At 50.4% G+C, this 23,105-nt stretch overlaps 1 protein-coding gene across 1 annotated transcript; it reads right to left on the reverse strand.

Annotated features, from left to right (window-relative positions):
• Window positions 1-1,398: 1,398 nt before the first annotated feature.
• ST14 (ST14 transmembrane serine protease matriptase) lies at window positions 1,399-22,733 on the reverse strand. The gene is made up of 19 exons (XM_062508820.1): window positions 22,613-22,733; window positions 12,172-12,331; window positions 11,819-11,946; window positions 11,191-11,261; window positions 10,616-10,776; window positions 10,143-10,178; window positions 9,627-9,864; window positions 9,358-9,497; window positions 8,851-8,948; window positions 8,180-8,289; window positions 7,226-7,356; window positions 6,862-6,966; window positions 5,760-5,867; window positions 5,301-5,408; window positions 4,989-5,117; window positions 4,446-4,632; window positions 3,513-3,787; window positions 3,096-3,232; window positions 1,399-2,561 (listed from the first exon to the last, which is right to left on the reverse strand). Exons 1-19 carry the CDS (start codon window positions 22,616-22,618, stop codon window positions 2,400-2,402), a joined length of 2,490 nt encoding a protein of 829 aa, XP_062364804.1. The 5' UTR covers window positions 22,619-22,733; the 3' UTR covers window positions 1,399-2,399.
• Window positions 22,734-23,105: the final 372 nt, after the last annotated feature.

Genomic DNA, 23,105 nt, shown 5'->3' on the forward strand with positions numbered 1-23,105 from the left:
AAGTGGAATAGTGGTTCTCAGCAAACTCTTGAACCTTTTTCTAAGGAATTAGCTTTCCAGGGTGATTTGGAGCTGCTGTTCCCCTACAGAACCCCACATGGGTACCCTGCAGGCAAGGCCAGCTGCTCCGAGCTGCCTGGCTGAGTTCTCCATCTTGCCTATGCTTGTTTCCCTTTTCTGCCCACTCATTCTTTTTTTTCTCCTGTTGCCTCCCTTTCCTCTGGACTTCAGCAGAGGGATCTGAGGTTTGCAGCCTGCCCCTTCCCAAACCTCCTTCCTGGCAATGCTGTTTCAGGAGTCTTTGTGCCTTGGCCAAGAGGGACATATCGGGGATTGGAGCTCAAGGACCTGGGTTTTATTTCTTGCATTTTTATTTATTAATTTGTAATGTTTATGAAGGAGCAAGAACTGAGATTTCACATGGTCCTGGTCGCAGGGTGGACCTTTGGTGGCAAGTTCATGGGCTGTTTCTCTCTTTGTACTCAGGCATAAGGAAGTGATTGTGGAATGGGGCTTTTGTGGGAAGAAAGGTGCTGTGGTAGGTGACACTGTGCTCAGTAAAACAAAACCTAATCTGAACACATTTACCTGTGGATTTGGTTGCACAGGGTTTGCACTTGGATTTGGAAAATCATCATGCTTGGCCATGATCCTGCTGGTTGTGGCAGGATCCCCAGACTGTATGTGAGCATAACAGAGAGAAAGCAGAGACTGGATCTGATGTTCAGGCAATGGAACAGCCCACTGCAGTTCCCCTGGGTGCAGGTGCTGGGGCCCAACTGCTGGGCTTTTCTTATTGACTGTTTCATCCTTTTGCATCCTGCTATCCCAGGCATCTTCTGGGGACCATCATCCATACCAACTCGTGTTTAGGGAAGATTTTAGTGAGCCACGTGTCTGGGGAGCTTAACTGAAAACTGTGGGACACTGGAACGTGCCATGAAAACATTTCTACTTCTATTTGCTCAGTGCTGCAAAAGTACTGCTGATGCTCCCTGGACAAGGGAATGACCACAGCAAATGCTTCTTTTTGTGCTGCTGTAGCATTGTGTATGCACAGATCTCAGAATGTTCCTTAACTCTGCAGAGAGGGCTGAGGTACAAACCATCCTCCTATGGGCCCTTACAGCCGTTTCTTAAGATTTCTCCCCAGACTCTGCATGTCTCTCCACCACAGGGGAGCTGCTGTGCTTAGCAGTAGTGAAGTGTTTTAGTGGGAGAGGCTCAGCTTCTCCCTTAGCACTGGGGGTCTGTGCTACAGGTTTCCATTTCAGGAACACTTGCACAGAATCTCAGGAAGAACCACACATCCACAGCATTAGAAAATATCCCAGTTTATTTTTATTGCAGCATCTCAGTTCTGAGAGTTTTACAAAACAATGTATTTACAGGTAAGGAAGGGACAAACTCAGCTGGAGTGTGCTTTGCTGGGGCAGGAACAGACTACAGAGGAAAAAGAAAATCAGCACATTCGCAAGTCACATTTTTCTTTACAAAAGATAGGTGTAAGGCTGGTGTGCACAGCTGACTGGTGGTGTCCTTGTGGGGAGCACTCCAGGAAGAATTCAGTGTGGCCCTTGTGCTCTTCACAGTGATTCCAGGTACCTGAGGCTCAGCAGAAGCTGCATCAGCTCAGCTCAGTGTGATGTTAAGGCAGTGTGGTGATTTCAATGGCTCTGGGTCTCCATGTGTGCCAGCACCTCTGCCTGTGCTTCCCTCACAGGAGTGATGGTGTTTTGAGCCCTGCCCATAGCTTTCTTTGGGGTGAGTGATGGCATTTGAGCTCTGCCTGTGGCTTCCCTCAAGGTGAGTGATGGTGTTTCAGTCCAACATCTCTCTTTCAGGCCCCCTGGACTTGGCCATGCCAGAAACTGAGTTGGACAGAGGTAAGAAGGAGGAGACCATTGTGTGGGACAAGGGAGGGATCCCAAAGGGAATCTCCCTGAAACTATGGTAAGACCTCCCTTCAACCCCCACTGTGGCTTAACACCAGAGAAAGGGGTATGGACGGCCATTTGAAAACAAATGCACGACTTAGAATATATGTTGAAACCTTGTTTTTGAACTTGTCCAATAAAGTTTGCCTCTAAACATAAAACTGTTGCTCTTTTTTTTTGATTTTTTTTAAGTTTATTGCTATATGTAATCTTGAATGATGGCTCATTTAAATTGTTCATGGGAGCTGCACTAGCTTACCCCCCAAGGGAAACTTCTCCAAGCATGGATTTCTAAGACTAAGGGCTAAACCAAACCATCAGTTCTGGTTGCACATGGAGTCCCAGGCGCTTGTAGCGAGGTAGAGGGAGGGTTGAAGTTCACAGTAGAGGCTGTGTATGGCTGGCACTGCCAAATGTCTCCAACCAGCGCTGTCTAAGAGGTGTCCAGGTAGGGATCCATCCCTAGAGGCCTGTGTGCTCCTGGATCCAGTCTCGCAGGCTGGTGAGCCGGCTGTACACCCCAGGTTTGTTCCTCTGGGCACACCCATCACCCCAGCTCACCACGCCGGCCAGGAACATCCGACTGCTGGGCTCCACACTGACCAGGGGCCCCCCAGAGTCTCCCTGCATAGAACCACACAGAAGCATAAGTACCAACCTCATAAATACCCTTTGTACACACTGTTAAAGTCAATCACAAAAACTTAGCAAGAAATAAGCAATCAGTAAATCCCCATCTAAGTCAGCTGTCATTACAACTTTTGGCCATTCCCTCAAACAAATATTTAAGCATGGCAGTAAGAGCCACAATGCCAGAGCAAAGAGCTATAAAATACCAGTCAAGCAGCCTGGGTTGCTAGCTAAGACTGAATAACAGCCCTAAGTTGGAGTATGGATGTATGTACTATCTGGTGAGATGGAGTCTAAATCCTGTGGTTTTGGGCTATAGTTTTTGAGTCTAAGTCATGGACTGATGCAATCTGCTGCTGGTGCCCATTGTAATCTGTCCATTGTCTGAATCCAGGAGGATTCCCATATATTTGTTTTATGTTAAAAATGTAAATGTAAGTGGAAGTACCAGAATGAGCAGGGCTGAGCAAAGGACTGTCTCCCTGCCTAATAACCAATAACCAGTACTAAACCTAGGTGCTGCCTTACCTGGCAGGCATCCACACCACCGGTCAGAATCCCCACGCACATCATGCGTGGCGTCAGCTGGTCCGTCAGGAGCTGGTTACACACAGTCTGGTTGATGAGCCGGATCTCTGCCTTCTGCAGGATGGAGGCTCCTGAGCCTGCCAAGATGGAGGGGCAGCTTAAGTAAAAATACACATTTTAAGCAGCTCCCTGTTTCTCCCTCAAGAAACACAGAAATCATAGACATGTAGAATCCAAGAATGGTTTGAATACAAAGAGAACTAAAGCCGGTCTCATTCCGGTAGGGACACTTTCCACTAGACCAGGTTGTTCCAAGCCCTGTCCAACAAGTCCTGGAATGCCAGGGATATGGCAGCCACAGCTTCTCTTGGCAACCTGTCTAAAATACATCAGTGCAGCCCCAGTGCCAATGCTCACCTCCTTCTGCAGTCGCTCCCCATCCGGTCACCCACAGGTCCTTGCCTACAGGGAAGTTGTGGGTGGCATCAGGCAGGCAGATGGGCTGGATGACAGCCGTGAAGGTGACGGGGTTCTGCAGCTCCAGCACAGCAATGTCATAGTCGTAGGTGTAGTCATTGAAGAAGGGGTGGGAGATGATGCGCTTGATTTTGTGGGTTTGCACATTGGGGCCACTGAGGTCACCTTGGTCCGTCAGCCCCAGGTAGGCTGTCCATAGGCTGGGGTCCGAGTACCTACATGGGGGCCATGAAACACAGGGTGAGACCTCATCTTGTAAACAGCACCACTCACTACCTTAAACATCTTCCTTGAGGAATGAATGCACGTCAGAATCAGTGTTGGAATAATGTGTGCAGTTTTGGTTGCCACAATATAAGAATAATATTAAACTATTAGAGAGCTTCCAAAGGGCAGCGAAGATGGTGCAGGGCTTTGAATGGAAGCCATATAAGGAGCAGCTGAGGGCACTTGGTCTGTTCAGCCCAGAGAAGAGGAGACTGAGGGGAGACCTCATTACAGTTACAACTTCCTTGTGAGGGAGAGAAGAGGGGCAGATTCTGATATCTGTTCTGTGGTGCCCAGTGACAGGACCAGACAGAATAGTCTGAAGTTGTGTCAGGGGAGGTTTAAGTTGGATATCAGGAAAAGGCTCTTTTCCCCAGAGGGTGGTCAGGTACTGGAACAGACTCCCCAGGGCAGTGGTGACAGCACCAAGCCTGAGGGAGCTCAAGAAGCATTTGGACAATACTCTTGGTTACATGGTATGACTCTTGGGGATGGTGCTGCACAGGGCCAAGAGCCAGACTCGATGATCCTTGAGCATTTTTGCCAATTCAGCTTATTCTGTGATTCTGTGAAATACCTGGAAGCACATGGATGTGAGGCTGGTACCTGATGCCTTGCAGTGGCAGGAAGCAGTGTGCCGCTGACACCAGCCAGCTCGCCGACACCAGCGAGGCCCCACAGATGTGGCCCTGGCCCTTGACATGCAGGCTGACCTGCCATGGCCATTCTCCCACATCCGAGTTCTGCCCACCAACGATCCGCGACTTCCTGACATAGGAGCGGAGCCCACAGTCTAAGGCAGAGAAGGAGAAGGGGTGCTTGGTTTCTCCTGTTCCCATCCCACGCCTCCCCTCTGTTCCTCCAGGACATCTGACAACACAAGTGCCCTGTTACCCATGTCAGGAAGGGCTGATGCTCTCTGCACGGATGCTAAATTAGCTATATTTACTGGCCAACTCTGTAAAGGGGAGATAAGCTTCTCTATTACCTGTCTAAGCCCTCCTGAACAACACTAAAGAACGTGGCTTGGGTATTTCTAGATCAAGCTCCTGCACAGGAACACCCAGGAGCTCTCTCTGCCACACTGGGGTGTTTCTCGGAGAGGCCTAGCCCAGAATCCCATGTCTTCCCCATTCCTCAGGCACTCACTGCAGTTGTCCTCGTCAGAGTGGTCCTCACAGTCCTGCTCCCCGTCGCACTCGGGGTTCTGTTTGCTGATGCAGCGTCCACTGCGGCACTTGTACGTGTACTCCTTACAGGGGACTGTGGTCTGACCTGCTGCAGGCAGGAGGGATCCACAGGGGTTAGCCACAGTTCTGGGGAGGTCACATCACCTCTTCTGACCACCCCCAGGGCATTTCCACCCCATGCAAACACACACAGGAGGGTGCCCAGCCCCAAGGAATTTGGTCAGAGGTTGTGTTTGATGGCAGTCACCTCACAGCCCATCCTCACCTGTGCTGCAGCTGCCCTCATCGCTCCCGTCCCCACAGTCATCCTTGCCATCACATTTCTGTATGCTGGGGACACACTTCCCATTGTCACACTTGAAGTTGTCAGCTGCACAGCCTGGGGGCAGAGAGCAGCTCTGAGGGCTGGGCATGAATCCTGCAGCACTTCAGCATACAGCTGTGCCCAGCTCCCCTCTCCAAGATAAGTAAAGCCTCTGCAGCTCCAACATACTGTGTCTCCAATCTCTTCTCCAGACTGCATACCACCACTCAGTTTTTCAGCCCTTTCTATTCCTACACCTTTGCTCATCCTTCTTTCCTCTGAGTTCTCATTCACCAGTACCAGGTGAGCCCTCACCATGCCTGGGTTTTTTGCCTGCTCATTTCCAGCACAGCACTTGCTTCTCTCCATCCCATGAGCCTCCACCACCCCCATTGCCCCCGTGTGCCTGTGGGGTGAGTCACTCACTGCACTGTAGCTCATCGCTGTTGTCACCACAGTCGTTCACATTGTCACAGACCCAGAACTTGGGCTTGCACCAGCCGTTCTGGCACCTAAACTGCTGCTCGGTACAGGCTGGAAGAGCAGAGTAAGAATCACAGGATCATTTAGGTTGGAAGAGACCTCCAAGATCATTAAGTCGAACATGATACCAATAACCACCTTGTCAACCAGACCAGAGCACTGAGTGCCACGTCCAGTCATTCCTTGGACACCTCCAGAGATGGTGACTCCCCTGGGCAGGCTGTTCCAATGCTAGAAATCAGGGGAGATGCCTGCAAAGGCATCTGTGGAGTCACCAGCAACCTGCCCACCATGGCAGCTCCCCCAGTGGGTGTGCAAGCACTTGGGAACCCCAGCAATCAGCTCGGGACCATGCACATGTACATAAATACATGACTCACTCAGTATCACCACAGTATTTCTACTTTTCTGGAGAACAAAACCATTTGGAGCTGTCGTGTCTGAGGCAGTGGAAACTGAAGCTGACACCACAACAGCAGGACAGCCAAAGGCAATACTGAAGCAAAGCAATTGCTGCAAGCAGTAGGAAAGAACCTGAGAAACCAGGATCATGGGCCAGCAGCACGATCTCACAAAAGTGCCCCTCCCAAGGCAGGCCATCCTGTCCTCTCTAATGAACTGCAGACCTTGGACAGTAACATTAGCTACAGGACAGCTTACATATTCCAAGAGGAAAATTTGTTGCACAAAGAAACAACTCCCCTTTGTCCCACAGGTTTTCCAGATAATTAAATGTGTCCCTCCACACCACTCAGCTCAGCCAAACCTACAACCAGCAGGTTTACACAGAAAAACACATTCCCAGCTGGAAGGAACTGGAAAGGGAGGGCAGTGCCACTGGGAGAGGGTTGGATTAGCAGGACTCCACAGCCCCTATGCTGAGAAGGGATCCAAATCACATACCAAGTCTCACTCCAGCCTGGAGGAAGGTGGCAGTGCTGGTTCCAGCCAGCACTGAGTCACACTACTCAGAACAAGCCTGACCACCCCGGGGCAGCATGGCCTTTCCCATGCTGTGCCAAAGGGAAACCAAGGCTGGACTTACTGCAGGACCTCTCATCACTGCCATCCACGCAGTCCAGCCACCCGTCACAGCGCATGCTCCGGTCAATGCAGCGGCCAGTATTGCAAGTGAACTTGCCAGGGCAGGCTGAGAGGGGGAAAGGGACAAAACCACACATGAGCCCTCTTGGTGTCCCCTCTACATTCCTTCCACCGAACTCCCTATGCCTGCTTACAGCAGAACACAGCAGGAAGACCAGGAAGTTTGCAGGAAAGCAAGGCACACTGCTATCCCCCTGGAAAAGGCTGCTTCCCAGTTTACAGGGCAGTGTAAGAACAGAGGAGGGACTGTTTCAGATCCCAGGAAAAATCATTTTTCCCACCCCATCCCCAGGGTTTCAACTCACGGTCACTGGAGTCATAGGACAGGAACTCTGCAGAGAACCCTGTGTCTGTGTAGGACTGGTCTGAGTGGAACTGGAGCTCGATTTTGTTGGTGGTACTGGCCACCACAAACTGGGAGTGCTCCCCACAGTACCTGCAGGGAGAGAGCAAAGGGGAGTCATGGGGCTGGAGGCCAGCACCTAGGAAACCTCCTTCTATCCCTGATCTCCCTCCACACCCTGGAAGTTGAGGGGATAGGAGAGCAGGGAGCAGATCTGATCCCAGCACAGACTGCAGGGCCTCAGGGTCTGAATTCTACTGCTGCTGGTAGAAGGTTTGAGCCAGTTGTAAACACCAACTTGTGACCTTAGGAATGACCGGGGACAAGTTCTTCCACATCCCTGCCTGCCCCATGATGTGTCTGATCTCAGATACACTTGACCTGTGCAGGATCCCATCTCACCATGGACAGGTGGGATCATGTACATGAACAGCACTGCAAAGGCAGGTGCTGATTTTGAAATCCTCTCTCTGAGGCAGGGTCAGCTTCCTTGTCCAAAACATTGTGAAACAAGATCAATCACCTGCCTGTGAGGTACCAAATTTTCTGTCTGGCCCAGACAGCCAGCCTTATATCAGGCTGGGTAATGCACCAGGAAATGCATCACAAGATACGAGTGCCCTGAGAATGGAGAGCTGCTTGTTCAAGCAAATCCATCCCAGATGCTCCTGCCTAGGCAGACATGACCTGTGCTGTGATGCTCCACAGCATCTGGGGGGGGAATTCAGTTGCAGCACACCACAGATCTAAGTGTGGGGCTCCTCACACTCATCATGGGGCAAGTACTGGGCATCATCTTGCCTCCTCCCAGCCTTGTCAGCACCAGCACACTTGTTCCCACAGCAGATTAAGGAAAGCAAAAGGCTCTATGTAACTACTTGAAGCCCTTTCATGGGTTCAGCCACCCAACACCCACCTCGTGCCATTGATCTGTACATAATCCTTGGTGCAGGAGCTGACTGGGATCCCGGGCTCCAGCACAAAGAACATGTTGAAGCGCACCTTCACATTCTTTATAGAGGGAACCTGCAAAAGGAAGCACAGTCAGTGGGATGCTGCTTTATGGAGCAAGGAAAAAGGAATGGTTTCACAGGCTGTGCTTGGGAGGAGGAAAGAAGATAACTGAAAAGGAGAGGTCAGTTTCCCATCAGGAAAAGAAAACAGCTTCATAACAGTCACCGAATCACCCTGGGCCCCAGAATCCCCGGTGAAACGGGCATACAGAGGCGTGGAAGCCAGACCTCTGGTCAACCACCAGTAACTGGCCTGTCTCAAAGTCCACACTCTCATCCTTCTTGTGTGAAGTTACAGGACTTTTCATGGGCTCCTATGGGGTTCAGGCCTCTCACAACTTCTTCTGCCTTTGTCCCCAGTTCCTATAGGCTCCCTCAGTCATGCCAGACTTGGTGCCTCTGGGCCCCAGCAGCTGCTGCAAGCTCCCTTGCACCATGTCCTGTACGACCAGGGTCATTTGACAGGAAAAGGAGGAAAGGAGGAAAAGCGAGGAAAAGCGAGGAAAAGCGAGGAAAAGAGAGGAAAAGAGAGGAAAAGAGAGGAAAAGAGAGGAAAAGAGAGGGCCCATCTCACCTCAATGCTCCAGATACAGTCTGTGTCTGGGGGGTAGTGTGCTGGGTAATAGGGAGTTGTGAAGGTGCCACTGTCTCCCTTCAGGGTCCCACCACAGGCTAAACACAAGCAGGAAGGTAGTAAATTAGAGATTTAGATGTAGAGATGATTTTCCAAGTCTCAGCTGGCTGTCATCGGAGGCAGAGGCAACAGTCTCTAAAAAAATTAAGTTACTCTCTGGAGAGAGCAGCTCCACTCCAAGGTATGAGAGAACCCGTGAGATCAATTAGGTGCTTCCTGTACACATTAGTTTGCATGTCTAATCCAACATAGTTCTCATTTTTGCCTCCTTGAGGGACATAAATTACCACAGCCAAGAACACCGTAGGCAAGGCAAGTGTCAAGAGGTAACCTGTTTCCAGGTGCTCCAGCCCTGGAAACATCCTTGACAAACTGACCACAGCCACCTCCCGGTTCAGCTGCCCATGGAAGGGAGAGATGGGAAAATAGGCCAAGGCCTCTGCTCACCTTTCATCTTTGGGAGCTGGAAGAACTCAGCCTTAAAGCCAGGGAATCGCCCCTCCTTGTTGGTAACCAATGTGACTAGCATGACATTCTGGGAGGACAGGAAGGTCAGGTTGTAGGATGGGGCATAATTCCCACAAAGCCTAGGAAGCAAAGGACAGAATCCATAAGGTACTGCTGCACAGGGAGCCTCAAGCAGCACAGCTCAGCTCTGAGCTGGGGCAGGACACCTCAGGATCACCCTGGACTTGGTGCCATACAGGAACACCCACCTAACCAAGGTGTGGGGCTCCACAGGGCTCAGAGAGTTGTACACCTTGATGTAGTCACTGTCATCTCTGCATGGCTCCAGCTCCAGGGTCTTGAAGGTGAGACTGATGGTGGAGCTGGCATCTGCCCTCAATGTCCAGTAGCAGAGAGCATTGTTGGGGTACGGGCTGTTGGGGAAGCCTGGCGTGGTGAAACTGGTGACCTCCCCTTCCTTGGCATGAAGGGAGAACATGCAGCTGTCTGCCCAGAGAGTAGGGAACAGTTAACAAGGCAAACAAGCCTTGCCCTGCCTTTCCCTGGGATGCAGAGAATAATTCCTACAGGTTATCCCAGGGCAGATGGCTCTTCCTGGGTAACAGCAAGGCCTGTGCCATAGTCTGTCCAACCCCAAACCAGCACCACGGAGCACAGTGGGGTCTACCTTGCATGCAGAGCATCTCTCTCCAGACCCTTCCCCATCCTGCAAGAGAAACACCACCCAAAAGAGACCACTGAGACGGAAGAAGAACTGTACTTACTGTCCCGAGCAGAGTGAGCTATGTTGGGGTCCACAGCTGCAGGAGAAAACAGAGCTGGCATCACCCTTTGGGGTATGGGAAATCCCTGAGCACAAAGCTGAGGTTATTCCTCAGATCGTCATTGATCTGGCCTTGCTTGTGGAGTCTCCCCCTGCAAACTGGCAGGGGAGGCTGCTCCTGCCTGGCCTCTGGGAGCTGAGGGAGCAAACTATTCCTCTGCAGAGGGAGAACTCATCCCTTTCCTCTTTCCTGGGCTCAGAGGAGAATGCAGAGCATTCCAGCAAAGGGGTGCAGGTCTGTGTAACCCCCTTCAGGCTGTATAACCCATTAAGCTGTACTGTGACATCCAGGTCCTTACACCACCCGTAGGGTTGGCTTTCCCAAGGGAGGGCTGTTACAAGCATCTTCTGCTTCCAGGGAAATATCCCACTTGGTGCCATGCAGAGACCAGGGACAGCAGAACCAATACTCACGGAAAGCAATGACTGACTCCACTTTCAGCATGGGGTTTCTCAGGCGTGGGTTCCACCTCTGCACCAGGCTCTGCTTGTCAGCCATCGCCCTGTCCAGGCTCTCTTCCCGGTACTTGGGCACAAGGAATTCTGACCAGTAGTAGGCAATGACACTGCCTTCACTGTGGAAAGGGCAATTGTGGAGTGAGGGCAAGGACAGACATGGGAGGACTCAAGTATCACTAGAAGAAGGGCCCAGACTATTTGATGAACCATTTTTGGAGCCTGGCCACAGGGAAGGGAGAGTTTCAGTGACAAGTTAAGCAAACAGCAGTCCCCTGCCAGCCCCGGGGAGTCTCTCTCAATTGCCACCAAGCACCACCCACTGCAGTTCACCGCACCACACCTTGATTTTCCCAAGACATCTGGCAGAAAACAAAACGCATTTTCAGGTCACTTTTTACTGCTCATCCTTTCCTGTGTCACTCAGACTGACTACTGGGGTGCTTCCATTCCAGCATCCCAGGAAGGAGGGTAAATGGCTGATGTGACATCCCAGCATCCCAGATGGGGTTCAGGCAGTGCTTAACACTCACCTGAAGGCAGTGATCACTGTCTCTTTGTGGTAAGGACCAATATCAGCATGATTCTTGTAGATCTCCTCCACCTAAAAAGGTTAAAAGGGCTGTTCAGCATGTCTAGAAGCGAGGAAAAGGGAAAGGCTAAAGACAGACAGAGCTTCAAGGCTGAGGAAGAAAACCAGGGCACATACCTGGCATCCCTGCGTGCAGGAATCTGCAGAGCCAAAGAAAGAAAGGAGAGATGAGAGCCCCAGAAGAGCCCAGAGCTGCCCATCATAGCCTGCTCTGACTCAGCTCACCCCACTCTTCCCTGGGGGAAGTGAATCCCCAAGCATGAGGGAAGAGGCAGGACCAGCCACCGCTTCAGCCTCCTTCAGACACCCTTCTGCCTCAGTTCCTGGCCCTGACTCATCCAGTGATTCTGGGACATGCACTGGCAGCTCCTATGGCACAGGGAGAGGCTGTGGCATTGGGTTGGAGCTGGGGTGTCAAGATCCAGCTCCAAAGAAGGTCTCCACTCCCAGCCAGCGTGTCAGAGTGAGCAGGGAAAGCTCCAAGTAATCTTACATGGCATATCCCCATGGCCATGGGGCAAGAGGACAATAACCTGCTTACAGAAGGAGGGAGGCAAGAAACCTCTTACCGTGCTCTTCACCTTCTTGGCCAGCATACTGAACTCTGGAGAGCTAGAGTTCTCATAGGCATCTAGGAATTCCCAGTTCAGAACCCGCAAGTGGCCATTGAAAACCTTCTGGATGGGTGCGTTCCTATCTGGAAGAGAACAGCTCAGGGTCAGGAAGGGCAGTCAGGGCTGCGACTGGTGTCACAGTAGATCCACAGTGACAGCAATTGGGGCAGGGAGGTGGAAATGGTGTCTCCAGAGCCTAAGAGGGAACCCTAAGAGACCAACATGGGGTAACAAAGCTTTTCCATGTGGATGGATGCATTCCCAGGGTGTCACCCTACACGTCACCACCCACCAGACATCACACTCACATTTGAAGTGCCAAAACAGGAGGCCGGTTGTGAGGGAGACAAGCAGAAAAACAACGACCAGGATGGTGACGACCACCTGTCGCTTTGGACCGCGCTTCTCCATCTTCTTGGAGTTCATGGCAGGGAGGAACTCCACCCCTTCATCCAGGTTGTTCATATCCTGGGAGAGGAGAGAAGGCAGGACAGTGGGAAGGCTGTTCCCAAAGCCTGGCTTGGGGAGGTCCAGCCACAGAGCAGCCTGAAGCAGATTTGGGGACAAGGAATGCAGCAGCACTGAGGGCAAACCTCAGCATTGGCAGCTCCCCAGCCATGGCAGGACAAACCCTGGAGGTTCCATCTTTGCTTTTCTGCACACACCTAATTCCTTTTTGAGCCTAATATAAGGTCACGAGCTCAAGCAAACTCAGGAGCAAGTCCACACATCCTCCCGTGACCATGGCAGGTCACAAGCCCACAAGCTCCAAGATCTGCCCCAGCAGATGAAACTGCAGAGAAAAATTCACCCGCACAAAATGCTTGCTGTGTGCCGGTGTGTCACCCAGAGCTTGTGGAGCACAACATGCTATAAATAGCATTTCCCTAAAAGAAGAGAACAAGCTGCTTCCTTCCTTTACATTTTCACAGCTCTCTGTCATGCCTCCTGGCTCACCAGCACTCCTGCGTTTCTGCTTGGAGTCTCCCATCTAGCACAAACGCTCATTAAAAGAAATAAACCAATAAACTAAGATGAACATATAAAATATCCCCACATCCCATGAGCAGCCATGCTCTTGGGACAAGACGAAGAAAGGAATGAGGAAGGACACAGCTCTCACTGTCATCACCACCCCTTAATGGGCTGGGTAAGGAAGTAGAAGATGTGGTGAAGCACTGAGCTCTGTATCAGCTGTAAAACCACTGGCACCCTAGGGTTCACTACTTTCTCCCACCTTATGTTCTGTTCCTCCATCCATGCCCTGCTTGTGTATCTGTACCTCTGACCCGGCAGGGGGGTGGAACAGCTGCAGCCACAGATGTTTTCAGAGGATCCCACACAGAATCCTTGGTACTGTTGGACATCATGGGGGCCTGGATCTGCACCTACCCTTGCACTTCCTCTCCTTCCAGCACTGGCAGTGGTGTGGGCAGAGCTCACCACATCTGCTTCTGATCTGTGCTCCCCTTGGGCAGGAAGGGCTCTGTGCCTGCTGCAAAGGCCCAAAACAGGAGGATCCCTCACCTTTCTGCTCACCACCTTCTTATTTTCTCCTTAGCAGGCATTCAGAGGCTTCCTGGGCTCTGGAACCTGAGCATGGACCCCACGGCACAAAGTTCCAACTCGCACAAATCCATGGCATTTCCACGTGCTCTGTGCTCCCAAAGGGTAATGATGTCTCCACACAAACACAGGGTCAGATTTTGCCTGTCTTAACTCAGCCCAGGACTCACACAAACCTACTCCAACAGCCTGAGTTAATTTGATGCAAATGTCACAAGCCTCTAAATTCAGGAAAAATATGGACAAGGGGGGATATGGCTTGATAGGACCCAGGGGAATGGCTCTGAAATGAAAAGATAGCAGGGTTAGATGTGATACTGGAAATTCTTCCCTGTGAGGTTGGTGAGGCCTTGGCACAGGTTGCCCAAAGAAGCTGTGGCTGCCTCATCCCTGGCAGTGTCCAAGGCCAGGTTGGACAGGGCTTGGAGCAGCCTGAGACAGTGGAAGGTGTCCCTGCTGATGGCAGGGGGTGGGGACTGGATGAGCCTTAAGGTCCCTTCCCACCCAAACCACTCTGGGGAGATTCTATGAAAAACAACTAGCAAAGGGGATCCTGCTAATAGAGCGACCTATGAACTTGCTGTGCAGACATAAGGAACAAGCCATCCTCACTGCATTTCCTCATTGAACTTCCAGTAGGTGCTTCATCTTATCTTTCCTCAGCCTTGCCTGGCAGGAAAGCCCAGCTTCCACTTGAACCATTCCCTTACTTCTTTTGCCCTTTTCTTCACCCAGTGCCTGTGCTCTCCTCGCAGCCTCCACACCCCACTGCAGCCTCTCCTCCTTGCGGTATGTGCCCAGGGCCCTTCACAACAGAAAGGGAAGTGGCAGGCACCTTACTCTGAATTTTTGTCAAGGACTCTGTAAGTTTAATCCTCTGCAAACACCAGAAGACCACCAAGGCCAGAACAACCGACCAGTTTTCACACCAGCTGCTCTCACAATCCTCCCAGTTTCTCATTTGGCGGTTCAGGGGAGGAGCCTTTGTTCATTTTTGAGTTTTACAGCCTAATGATAGGCAGAAAGAACTGTTTCCATCTCTAAAATCCTCCCACCTCCAAAATAAACAGACCTAGAAGGGCTGCAGAGGACAATACCATGGGGAATACTCTGAATCCTGTTTGGCTTCTGATAATACAGGAAAAACCCAAGGAAAATTTGAAACAGATGGCACACAAAATAAAGCTTAAATACATAGAGACATCGTAAATCAAGAAACTCTTCAATCAAAGTCAAGACTACCTGGAGTTTGACACACTTCATGGATGTCTTCCAAACATCTATCTAGCTCCTACCTATTTTCCAATCATGTAATAACTGCTCCCCCCAAAAAACTTGCAAACACATCCTCTCTCTCCACAGGGCTGCTCACAATGCTGAGCCTTCTCAGGACCTCCAAGACATTGCTGCTCTTGGCAGAAAGCAAAGTATTTAATTCTTTATTAACATCTGCAGGAGCGTGTGCAAGAAGACAGTCTCAGGGGTTTAAATGATCTATCAGTTTCCCCAGGTTTCCTGGAGCCAGCAAGGAAGAACTGCAAAGTAAACCAATTTTCCATAAGAAAATGCTTCAGCTGTGGGGACCTTCAGCCCTCTACAGAATTCCTACACTTCAGTTTCACCAAACTGCCAGAAAAATATTAGGGTCTCGGCAAGCTCCTTAGGATCTTCTGCTGTACAAAACCGCACAACAATATGGCTGATGCACTGTAACATACCCTTTCAGCTAAAGATTGTGTCTTTTCAGAGAGAAAACTCTCCCATGGAGAAAATCATTGCTGTGATTAAATCAGAAGGCAAACAGAGCTCCCCTCTGCCTCCAGCATACACAGGCACACGCACTGCTCCTGGGAGCAAGGAAATTAGGCAGGAAAACTCACCATCTGCTCTTTCTTAGGAAATTTCTCTGCTTTCCTTGGGAAAAAAAGGACTAAAAATGTTAAACCTGTGAGAGTTTACAGTATGCCTTTGTCAGTTTGTTCTTGCTCTGAAGTTGAGCCAGCAGCAACACAGAAGAAATGACAGGAGTGCAGACTTCTGGGAAGGTTACTTTTGTTTTTCCTCCGGTACAAGGTACACAAGCAGCCACTGACAGTTATTTGCCAGAAGTTACCCTGTGACTACAGGCAGATAGCAGACGCAATCCAAAGAGGTTTCCCTCCCTCCTCACCCTCTGTGTTTTATTCCAGCTCTCCCATTATTATTCCAGCTCTCTCTTTATTCCATTCTCTCCCATTCCCATACCTTATGGATGCCATTACGCTCCTCAGCCAACACAGACACTTGTGTGAAGAGTGCTCACCCATCACAGCCTGGGTAAGCAACAGACATTACTGCAAACTTCCCAATACCCAGTGAAGGATCTGAAGCATCCCCCAAGCACTGCTGGAATGATGAATCAGGCCATATGGAAGGTTTCAGATAAGGCCCGTGTCCCAAGCTCTAAGAGGCTGAAACCTCCCTGCCCACACTCAGCACAAAAAAACCACTCATGTGACCTGAGGACCAGACTTGCCTGTGCCCCATAAGTGCAGTTCAGCCTCTGCCCCTCTAACTCCCTGTGCTCCACATCTCCTTTGCTCCCAACACCGGGGAGGAAAAATACCCTGTCACCATACTCTGAGCTAGATGGAAACCAGGCAATAACACATGCAAGACAGGCTCAAAGATCACAGTCAAATCAATAAAAATACAACTGCAATGTTAATCCCCTTCAGTTGATGGCTGCTGCACATTTCCCTCACGTGCTCTTGAACAGTGGCAGCTGTAAACTAGAGAGGAGCCGAACATGTTCTGCTCTCACCTTGCCCATGGCTCCTCCAGAAACCGTCTCTAGCTCCAAGTGACTCAAGGTCTGACTGTCTCACCCTTCTCAAGGAAACTGCCCCAATAAACATTATTAACAGAAAACCTCCCTTGATATTCTCTCTGCCTTAGTCACTGGAGCAGTTACTTCCTCCTGCTCCTCCTCACTCAGTCCTTGCTGGTACAGCCAGGGTCCCCACACAGGGTCAGAAGGATCTGGTCACAGAATCAGCTGTGGCAGCAAAAACCAATCGAGGGAAAGGTACAGGCACTGCCCCAGTTCTCTCATGCCTCAGTTTCCCCTGGAGTTCCAACCCCACAAAGAAACTTGGAAAAGAAGTGCACACAGATGGATTTATAGAGCACTTGGAGTGTTCCTGCTCCTCTGCGCAAAGTCCGAGCTCAGTCCTGGGAAGAGTAGACCTCCCACTCCTCCTCTGTAAGCCACATGATGTATTTTTAGACAGTGACTGTGCTCTGTCCAACTGGACAAACCAGATGCAGAAGTGACTAATATTGTCAGCAGGAAATGCAGCTGGCACACAGGGGTGACAGGAACCAGCTCTGCACTGGAGATCTTATGGGAAAGTAGAGAGATCCTCCTGCAGTGGGGGATCATAGAAAGGCTAGAATATGCCATGGAATATGGCTCTCCAGCATGATGTGTGCAAAGCAGGGGTCCCTCTGTGATAAGCATTCCCCCATAGAGGCTGGTTTCTGCCTTGTATGGCAGTCCCACTAAGATGGTGATGTGTCCCAGGCACCAAACCCCTCATTGTTCCCCTCTCCTCCAAAACAGCTGCTCAATCTCTCCCTCAGTGTCTGCATCTGTTCACAGGACCCTGACCCACAGAAGGACTGGGCTCCTTGCCATTAGTTTCACCCATCCCTTATGACTACCAGGGAATTTGTTAATCCAGCACCAGACATGAGATTTACCTACTTCCTTTGACTTTCCCAACTCCTGACTCTGCTTGTCTGCCACAGGACTGCTCAGGGCCAAAGCTGCCCAGACCATACAAAGTAAGAGCAGGAGTGCAACCAAATCAAATCTCACAGCAAAGAAACATCACTGTCTGATACCAATGTACACAACCAAGAAAAGGAACCCATGAAATGCCAGGCTGAAGGAGGTGTAGGGAGGTCAGAGATGAAGCAGAGTCATGGAAGCATGGTTAGGCTCTTGAGGGTAATTACAACTTGCAGATCCCAGCCTGTGTATCCAGTAGGCAATTCCCACCTCCCCTTCTTCCAGCCATGCCTGCCTTGGGTGGTGTTCAATAAAAACTATAACAAATACCACATGAGAAACTAGAGGAATGAAACCTGACGACTCAACCACAATCTCAGGACAAAGTCAGCAAGCCATTTCAGAGCTCAGGAGACCAACAGGATGGCCTTGTGTGGCAAAAAGAGCCAGAAAAGTTGCATCTTCAAAGGATGAGAATTCCTGGATCACCTGGAAAGCCAACACCAGCTTTGTGGTGCTGGCATGAGGAGAAACACCCTGTTTCCCCACCAGAAAAAGTAAAACAAACGTAAACAGCATGTGCAACTCGCTTCACCGAAGTAGCTCAAGCACAGCTACACCATCCTTAAATCAACTCCTATACCAACTCTTGCTGCTAACCCAAACAACTCCTCTGGAAAATGATAAGAACCATCTCCTCACTTCTCTTCTTATGCTTAATAAGAACTCATGGAAACAGCTCTCGTGGGAGCAAAGCTTACATAAGGTGTATTCGTGCTGTGTTGCCCCACCACGGGCAGTAAAGCACTGAAGAAACTTTGCCAGCACATTATTTTTCATCTTCAGTTCTGTATTAAGGGCAACGAAGCTATAAAATGATGACATCAAAACTAAAAAGGGAATATGGGGCAAGAGCTCAAGGATAGAGTCCTCCAGACTGTGTATCTTCCAGGCACAGAGGGCAGGTGCAATAGTGAAAGATACAGGTCACACACACCTATTTCACACAACAAGTTTGAGCTTAACCCTCTACAGCATTTAATTGTCTTGTGACCACCCTGAGTCACACGAGAAACCAAATTCCTTTAGGTTTATTACGGAAGAAACTCATGTTAATGTTTGCAGAGATAGCATAGGCTTGGCTTGCTGCATCATCCAGGCTGATTGGTGCAGCTGTCCTGCATCACAGCAGCTCAGAAAAAGCTACCAGGCTTCTGTGTGTCTGTGGTAGCAGAGAATTTTACACTTAAGTCTTACCAACTCTCGGGGAGAAACTGGGAATAAAGGTACCCTACAGGCCTGATCTGTGTAGCTATGAGCCATGAAATTCCTCCTTACAACACACTGATGTCCCAAGAGCAGCAGAGAAACACGCCACAGATGCAAGCAGCTCATTTAAATCACTCGTATGTCTTTCCTGGTACAGACAGAACTGTCCAGAAAACAGAACTGCCTCCAGTAGCTTAACCAAAGCAGCTGAGCCCCAGACCTTGATCTCCACAATCCTTGTGACACTTCATTCATTCCTACAGTTCTCAGGTAGGTCAGGACCACGAGTCTCTAGTGTTTCAAGCCAACAGCAAGGAAAACATGAGCACCTCCAACCAGAAAAGTCTCTGGCTGACAAACCCATCCTTTATTGGCTGCTCCTTCCCTGCCCCAGCCTATGGCCTGGATATCGCAGGGCATTATCTCCCAGTCTATCCCCGGTGGCCTTTGGATGGAAATTATACCCCAGGCAAGGGAGAACCTTTGCTCTGGTACCTTCCCCACAGCCAGGCCCTCAAAACACTCTCACTGCTCCCTCAAGAGTTTTACAGAGCGATCTTTCATTTACTGAGCAAAGGTCTGGCCTCAGCCCTTTTCTCATTGTGTTCTCCTTACCCGTTTGCTTTTGGCACCAACTGCAGCCAAACTGGCCCGAGCAGCAGCTCACCTGCCAGCCACTACCTCAAAGAAACACTCTGCACCTTTCCAAGGAAGAGCAGCAGCTTCTCCTCAGCCCAAGAACTAATACAACTCCTTTACCAGCACAGGAGGAGACACAAGACATAAAACTACTGATTTCCTCCACAGTCATGTTTGTAAGGGGTCAAATCCAACAAGAGTCTGGGTTGTTGGATTGTTTCCTGCCAGGAGAGCAGGTATTATCTTCAGGGAAGCAGTTCTGTATCAGATCAGCCCCTCTTGAACTGATTCGGGGAAAACTGATCCAGAACCAGGGAAGGGACCCACTTGAGCCTTCAGTCCTGCATAAAGACAAATCGGAGCACAAAGCTACTTTCTGGCAGGAGAACAAGCCAGGCAGGGAAGATCACGTCACACAAGTGCCATCCCAATCTGGCCAGGAACAAGGAGCTTGAGCTGAACTGCTTCAGCAAGAGCACCTCGTTTCCACTCCCAGCCATGGCACACACTGGACAGTGGGACTGGAGGCAAGAGAAAATTTCTTGCTGCAGTCCAGCTTTTCGATCAGTGCCAGCACCAGCAGCTCCTTCGTTGCTGTGAGATAATAACTACTAAAGCCAGGCCTTGGAGACAGACACCACCCAGCCTGCAGGTGGGGTGGGAAATGCTGCTGTCCTGCTTTAACCCAAAACCCTGTTTGGAACAGCTCTGTGACACAGAACAGGCTCTGGAGGTGCAACCCAAGCTCAGCCGTCCCTGCCTGACTCTCAGCCAGGAAAATCTACACAAGAAGCTCACTCAGGTCTCAGAACACATTGATAATGCAGAGGTTAATTAATGAAGCCCCACAGCCCTCAGTAAAAATTAGCCTTTACGACACTTGAACAAGTTTAGTTGGATCTGTTGCTAAACAACCCAGAACCAGGCTCTGCACACATCTCACCAGCTTGGAGTTTACCTTTACTTACAATCCCAATGCCATCATCTTAGGCTGAAACCAAAACCCCTGGAGCAACAGCAGCACCAACACGGAGGAGTTCCAAAGCCGGCTCCACAGACAAGTGGAGATCTTCACTTCCACAAACCTGCTGTTTTTTGGTTTGGCTTTTTTTCTGCTCTGCTGAGCTGTCCCCCGAACAGGTTCTCCTGACCTTACCCAAGGGTGAGCTGGAATCTCCCCATTCCTGAGGGATCCAGAGTCGCCTTGAACCCACCAGGCTCGAAGAAACCAGACCAAGCAGAGGACGAGGCAGCTCGGCAAAAGGCTGGCAGGTGCTGCGGGAGCTCCCCGCGCCCAGGTGTGCTCTCACCTGCAGCTGGGCACTGTAGCGCACGCCGGCCGGGGGGCCGTGCTCCATGGCCAGGGCTGTGCGGCGCGGCTCAGGCCGCCATGGTGCCCGCGGTGGCTCCGGCCTGGGCACGGTGCCCGGCTCCTCCCTCCTGTGCTCCTGGCAGGTGCGGGCAGCCGGAAACACCCCGCGCTGCTGTGCCGCTCCACTGCGGCACTCCGTGTTCAGCTGCAGCTCCCGCCTCTCCTCTCCACAGATATAAGGGAAGATACTGTGCCCAAAAAGCTGCGCCCAAAAGTCCAGCTCTACATCACCCAAGAGGTCCTTCAAGCTTTGCTTTCAGAAACGAAACCAGAAAAATCTTTTACCAAGAGAAGCTGCCCTGCAGTTGGCAGGAGGGCTGGCTGGCATGCAGAGATGAACAGTCCCTAAAGAAAGCTTTCTGTATCTTGTGTAAAGAAAGCTTTGTAGGGCCTCATCCCTCCTCAAGTGACAGCATTATCATGCTAAGAAACCCTGCTGCAAAGAGGGCACTCTCAGCACGAAGAGACAGTTTACCCCAGGGACAAGCCTCATGCTCCCAAAAACATTTGGTTCACTCAGAAGCAAAATATTCCCTTTTCCCAGCTTGAAACCTACCCTCAGCAAGGCTACAGAACCATAGCAATGAGCCTCCTCTTGGCTAACAGGGACGAGATACAAAGTGAACAACACAGCAGTGCTGCAGAAACTACACGTGCACACAAATGTGGCACTGATGCTCACACAGCAACAGCCCCTGGGGACTGTGTGGTTTAATATTCAACAGAGAGGGAAAGGAGGGACTGAAGTTCTGAGAATGCTCTAATGGAGGTTTGAAAGAATTCCTAACACTGAAATCTGCATTCAGTCTTACTTCACCATTTACCCCTTCTTGAAAAGATGACTCATACACACACTCCAATATTTAGGTTTCTCACATTCAAGAGCAAGTTACGATTAAAATAGCTGGATCTAAATAACTTCATGGAAAGGTTCTTCCTTTCTCCATCTTACATGTGACAGTCCATATGAATATGTGATATGCCCAACAAAAGCTGAACTGGCCACCCCACCGCTGATCCAAACCTTTTTACACCAACTGCATCCACCCCTGAAACTGAATTTTTTAAACACTTGAACACTTAAAATTTCCCAGAAATCTCGTTCTGCTACAACAAGAGTTGCTGATCACATTAAGGAAATCTTTGTTTTCCCTTGCTCTAAATTCTGTCTCCTGCAGAGCAGTTTTGAAGGCTTTCTGTAGCTCTTTTTCTGGGGAAAAAATGGAGTGAGGTCTCTGAACTTGCTGTGGTGAAAAACACAACATAACTTCTGTGCTCTTGTAGAAACATATAAACCACCGCCTTCCTTGCTCCCTCAGCAGCTGCCAGAATTCTACCCACCGCGGAACACGGCACAGGAGGAATCACCCCTGGATTTAAGGTAGTCCCCTTAAAAAGGTGGCGTGTTAGCCAGGGTGCTGATGTTCGGAGCTCTCAATGCTCCCGCTGATACCCAGCCCTGTTTTAACAGCCACTCCCTAACCCGTCTGGCTGCAGCCTGTCTTAACACCCCCGTGAAACAGCATATTTTGGGTACAAAGCAGCTGCTCCCAGCCACTGCACTGCCACTGCTCCTGCATTCTACACATTTTTCCTGTTTGGCGCATCCATTGATCTCCTCCAGGCTGATGCCAGGCAAACACCCGTGCTCAGGGATGTGGATGATGAGAGCAAAATGTGAACAGTCCACAATCCCTAGTTCGACACAGAGCTGTGAACGCTCATTGTTTCCTGCCATTCAAACCACTGACATTTTACAAACTAATTCATGAGGCATCTTTGAACAAGGGGACACAGTCACCGTGGGAAAAACCAGCAAGCAATGCACGTGCTAAATGTAAATATTATATAGCTGGGAGGCAGCTGGTTCGAGGCCTCAACACCAGGATTCCCGTTCCTCTGTTGCTGGAGCACAGGGATTTCCTTTGTGCCTGTGCTGCTGCCATTACCGAGTCACCGTGGTGGGAGCAGGTCCCCTCCTGGGCACTGTACAGCCCCAAAATATACAATAACAATTTCCAACCTATCTGCCACATGCTTTTCTTGGTGAGAGACTTCCATGGCTGACTGAAGGATGCTGAGCCCAGCTGAGACACAGTGAAAACAATAAAGAGTTCAAGGCACTCACCCGCATGCAATGGCAGAAGTCAGCTGCAAAGGTTCTGTTTGCTCCCGCTGGAACCAGTTTATCCAATAAAAGCTGCCACCTCTTCCTCGCGTTGTCTTAGTGTAACCACAACAGCATCTTGAGAGCAGATCCGAGGCTTGGGAGGAAGGAGAGCCCTGAAATCTGAGAACCAAGTCCAGCTTGGTCAGAATCTGTGCGAGTTGCTGAAATCACCCTGAGCTCGAACCCCAGACGAGGATCAGCCTGCAGGAACAGCAAACACTATCTGGGCAGGCAGGATCCTTCCGCATCAGCTCCCAGCCCTGGGAATGCCATGCACGTGAAAGAAGGGAAGAACTGCTTACATAAGGAATGAAGGCCGGCTGCCTGCGGGGGAAACGTCTTCTGGTGGAGGCAGTTGCCAGGAATTCTAGCATGCGAGCACCATCCATCCACACCAGCGATGGGCCGGATTCAGTCAGGGCTTTTCCTTTCCGTAGTGTGGCTCAGATAG

This window comes from Cinclus cinclus, chromosome 25, assembly GCF_963662255.1.
Source record: "Cinclus cinclus chromosome 25, bCinCin1.1, whole genome shotgun sequence".
Classification (NCBI taxonomy): Eukaryota; Metazoa; Chordata; class Aves; order Passeriformes; family Cinclidae; genus Cinclus; species Cinclus cinclus.